The following is a 4,128-nucleotide window of genomic DNA, read 5'->3' as shown; positions in this document are numbered from 1 at the left end:
AGAGAGAAAGAGAAGGAAGGAAAGAAGGAAGGAAGGAGAGAAGGAATATACTCATATAATCTCCTCTATATATTTGTATATAGTTTAAATAAACATATCACATGTTCTTATATATATCTACACATACCCTCTCTATATACTGTTTACAGTGTTAATACTTTTATATCATCAAATATCTTCATGTTCTTGTTTATTACATATATCTGGTATATTTTAGATATAATCTGTATTTTATATTTCTATTTATATCTTATATATTTGATCTTTTACCTTTTCACTGACTCCTCTTGTCTCATGATGACGTTCACACAGAATAAATAAAATAGTTCTAGTTTTCTTAACGTTACAAAAAGACAAATGAACTTTCTCCATGAAACCTGATGAATATAATAATACTTTAACTGAAACCTCTTAAACTGATTCTGTTCTAACATGAGATGATTATTATCAACTGATCAGAGTAAAGAAATTAAAAAGTTCAGAGTTGAGGAGCTCAAACATTTACAGTTTTTCTCAGTTGCTAAAACACTAAAATCCATTGGCTGAAGAAAGTTCTCAGTTGCTTGAACTCATTAAGCTAACTGTTCAGTCTGTTGTCAATACCTTAAACCATTTCACATGGTTTAGCAAAACTCTAAACACATTCTCATTCTTAAAACACATTCTGCATTCTAATGCACATGTCATCCATACTGGTAAACACAAGTGGCAACAATTACATATAAAGAGAGCAGAAATGTCATTGATTGAACACAATCAGTCAAAACTGATGTCACTTGTTTCAAATGGTGTGACATCCAATATAAGCCAGTTCAGAGAGCAAACAGGTTGTTGAAGGTGGGAATATATTGCATGTGATGTCGATGAAGTGCTCTGGCCTGACCCAGCCCAAAGACAAGAAGAAGCCCATTGATCACATGTTTAGTCCTTTGATTTTTGTCACTTTCATTGTATACTGTAGCACAGTGCATTGTAGGCTGTATATGGTACAATAAACAAATTGTATGGCCCTGAACATTGTGCTTTCCATTTGTTTTCAGTACTGACTGCTCAATAGATTTCGACTGGTTACAGGTTCATATCATCAAAGAACAAGAATTACAGTATCACAGAGATAAAGTTTTTGAGATGCAGGGTACAGCACTGTAAAAATAAGGGTACAGGAAGGAGGAAGAACAAAAAAAATGCAAAGAGCAAAACACAGTAATTTCTGATCAATTTTGAGCTTTTTGTATAATGACAGAAACATATGAAATTTGTTTTGAGATTAAAAATGTACTTCTCCCTGTACTACTATATGTAAACTATATGTTTTGAACAATGTGTTTTCTATTTTTTGGTGTATTGTTTACTGACTGCTTGATAGTGTATGTCATTTTGAGCAATTTGTTTATTATTTGAGAGCAGTGTTTGATTTTGAGCACAGGTAAAACTGTTTTGAGGCCAAAGTTTGATTTTGCAAGAGGAGTCAGAGGTTTTGTAAATCGTGCTTGAAGCTGAGGTTTTGTGTTTAAGGTTTTGAGAAAATGGAGCAAGGTTTCAGAAATTGTGTTTTAGCGAGTGAGAAAAACTGTAATGTTTGAGCTCCTGCAGCTCCACAGTCACAGACAACAGCGCCACCCTGTGGTCAGACACAGCAACACACCATCACACAGACTGGTATAGAGTGATCTCTGTTGGTGGACTAAACTAGACCAGGACCTGAACCACACCTGAGTCTCATTACATTGATGGAAACACTTCTGAACACATGGACTCTGATTGGATCCTAGAGGAGCTCCTCTCTGATATGTAATATTGGCTCATTATAGTCTCATATCTCTGGTTCATGTGTTCATTGGTTCTTTATCTACTTTCTAAATGTCAGAGTCATTTTATACAGACATATATAAAATACTGAAGCCAACACTTTGATAATCAGTTGATTGTTCAGTGAATACTTCTTATTTATTATTATTTATGGTATAAAACATAAAAGTGAACTGGACTCACCATTCTGAAACAGACTCCTGTAGAAACAATCAGAGAGAAGAAGTGTTAGATAAATAACAGCAGGTTAATGTGACATGAACGACTCTGAGTCTGATCTGAGTCTGATCTGCAGGAAGTGAAAGCAGCAGCAGCAGCAGCAGCAGCTCGGTGCTAAAATAAGAAGCAGTGGATCAGTTTACAGCCGTAGTCACACAGCCCAGCAGAAAACAGCAGAAGAAGAAGAAGAAGAAGAAGAAGAAGAAGAAGAAGAAGAAGAAGAAGAGGGAGTCAAACATACAGACCCTGAACATGACCAAAGATTTCAAAGTCCACCGACACCAGGTGACTTCCTGTCGACATCCTGAGAGGAGGAACCAGCAGAGGAAGAGGAGGAGGAGGAGGAGGAGGAGTAGGAGGAGGAGGGAATATGATCTGCTCTCTCTCTCTCTCTCTCTCTCCGTCAGCTGAACAGCTGGTGACGTAGCTCAGTGAAGGAGTCCAGGACCAGGTCCAGGTCATGAATCATCTGGACCGGTTGGGTCTGTTATGTGAGCGTCACCAGAACTCTGCAGCATCCAGAACAGATTCATTCAAAATGATCCGTTCACAATCACACGGTCAGGATTCAGTATTAATGTTGACTGTTTTATAAGTTAACGCTTTTAAAACCACAAACAAAAACTGTAAAAATAAACTGAACCTCTGTGACCTCAGGTAGAGTCTGGATCATGATCAGACCTGTCCTGGTTAGGTTCATGGAACACCCACAAACATATGAGAGTCTCTATGTCCATTCACTGGACGTCCAGTGGTGAAGGAAGGAAGGAGAGAAGGAGGGAGGAGAGAAGGAAGGAAGGAATGAGACAAGGAGAGAAGGAAGGAAGGAAGGAAGGAAGGAAGAAAGGAAGGAAGGAAGGGAGGAAGGGAGGGAGAGAAGGACAGAAGGAGGGAGAGGAGGAGGGATGAGAGAAGGAGGGAGGAGAGAAGGAAGGAAGGAATGAGACAAGGAGAGAAGGAAGGAAGGAAGGAAGGAAGGAAGAAAGGAAGGAAGGAAGGGAGGAAGGGAGGGAGAGAAGGACAGAAGGAGGGAGAGGAGGAGGGATGAGAGAAGGAGGGAGGAGAGAAGGAAGGAAGGAATGAGACAAGGAGAGAAGGAAGGAAGGAAGGAAGGAAGGAAGAAAGGAAGGAAGGAAGGGAGGAAGGGAGGGACAGAAGGAAAGAAGGAGGGAGAGGAGGAGGGATGAGAGAAGGAGGGAGGAGAGAAGGAAGGAAGGAATGAGACAAGGAGAGAAGGAAGGAAGGAAGGAAGGAAGAAAGGAAGGAAGGAAGGGAGGAAGGGAGGGACAGAAGGAAAGAAGGAGGGAGAGGAGGAGGGATGAGAGAAGGAGGGAGGAGAGAAGGAAGGAAGGAATGAGACAAGGAGAGAAGGAAGGAAGGAAGGAAGGAAGGAAGAAAGGAAGGAAGGAAGGGAGGAAGGGAGGGAGAGAAGGAAAGAAGGAGGGAGAGGAGGAGGGATGAGAGAAGGAAGGAAGGAAGGAAGGAAAGAAGGAGAGAAGGAAGGAAGGAAGGAAGGAAGGAAAGAAGGAGAGAAGGAAGGAAGGAAGGAAGGAGAGAAGGAAGGAAGGAAGGAAAGAAGGAGAGAAGGAACGAAGGAAGGAAGGAAGGAAGGAAGGAAGAAAGGAAGGAAGGATGATCAGTGTTTGTTTATTTAGAGTAAAAAATAATTTATATAAATGTATGTGTTTGTCTTGGTTGTCATGGAAACAGCTTAGTTGTCATCACATGATCTATAAAGGAAAAGATGTGTGTGTCCCTGTTGTTCTGTTCATGTGTGTCAGTTTACAATTTCTGCATCTGCTGTGTGTGTGTGTGTGTAACTGTGTGTGTGTGTGTGTGTGTAACTGTGTGTGTGTAAATGTGTGTGTGTGTAACTGTGTGTGTGTATGTGTGTGTAACTGTGTGTGTGTAACTGTGTGTATAACTGTGTGTGTGTGTGTGTTTACACTTGGATGAGCCTTCTGTTCAGGCTGCAGTCGCTCTCAGTGAGCTGGGTTTTTAGGTCGCAGTGTTCTTTCTGCCACAGCCACACACACACACACACACTAACTAACACACACACTACCACTAACACACACACTAACACACACACAGTAACAC

The 4,128-nt window shown here is 40.9% G+C and overlaps 1 protein-coding gene across 1 annotated transcript in view; it reads right to left on the bottom strand.

The window, feature by feature from the left end:
* The window catches only part of LOC311500068 (acylphosphatase-2-like), a gene marked incomplete at its 5' end in the record, with an annotated part of 5,420 nt that extends 3,089 nt beyond the window's left edge, over positions 1–2,331 (bottom strand). Inside the window, one exon of the mRNA XM_084561241.1 lies at positions 2,266–2,331. Within this exon, the coding sequence (XP_084417367.1) occupies positions 2,266–2,331 (66 nt within the window). The remainder of the gene's footprint in view (positions 1–2,265) is intronic.
* Between the last annotated feature and the right edge of the window lie 1,797 nt (positions 2,332–4,128).

The sequence above is a fragment of the Chelon labrosus genome (assembly GCF_963514085.1).
Source record: "Chelon labrosus genome assembly, chromosome: 15".
Taxonomy (NCBI): domain Eukaryota; kingdom Metazoa; phylum Chordata; class Actinopteri; order Mugiliformes; family Mugilidae; genus Chelon; species Chelon labrosus.
This window is presented reverse-complemented; position numbering and strand designations above follow the sequence as displayed.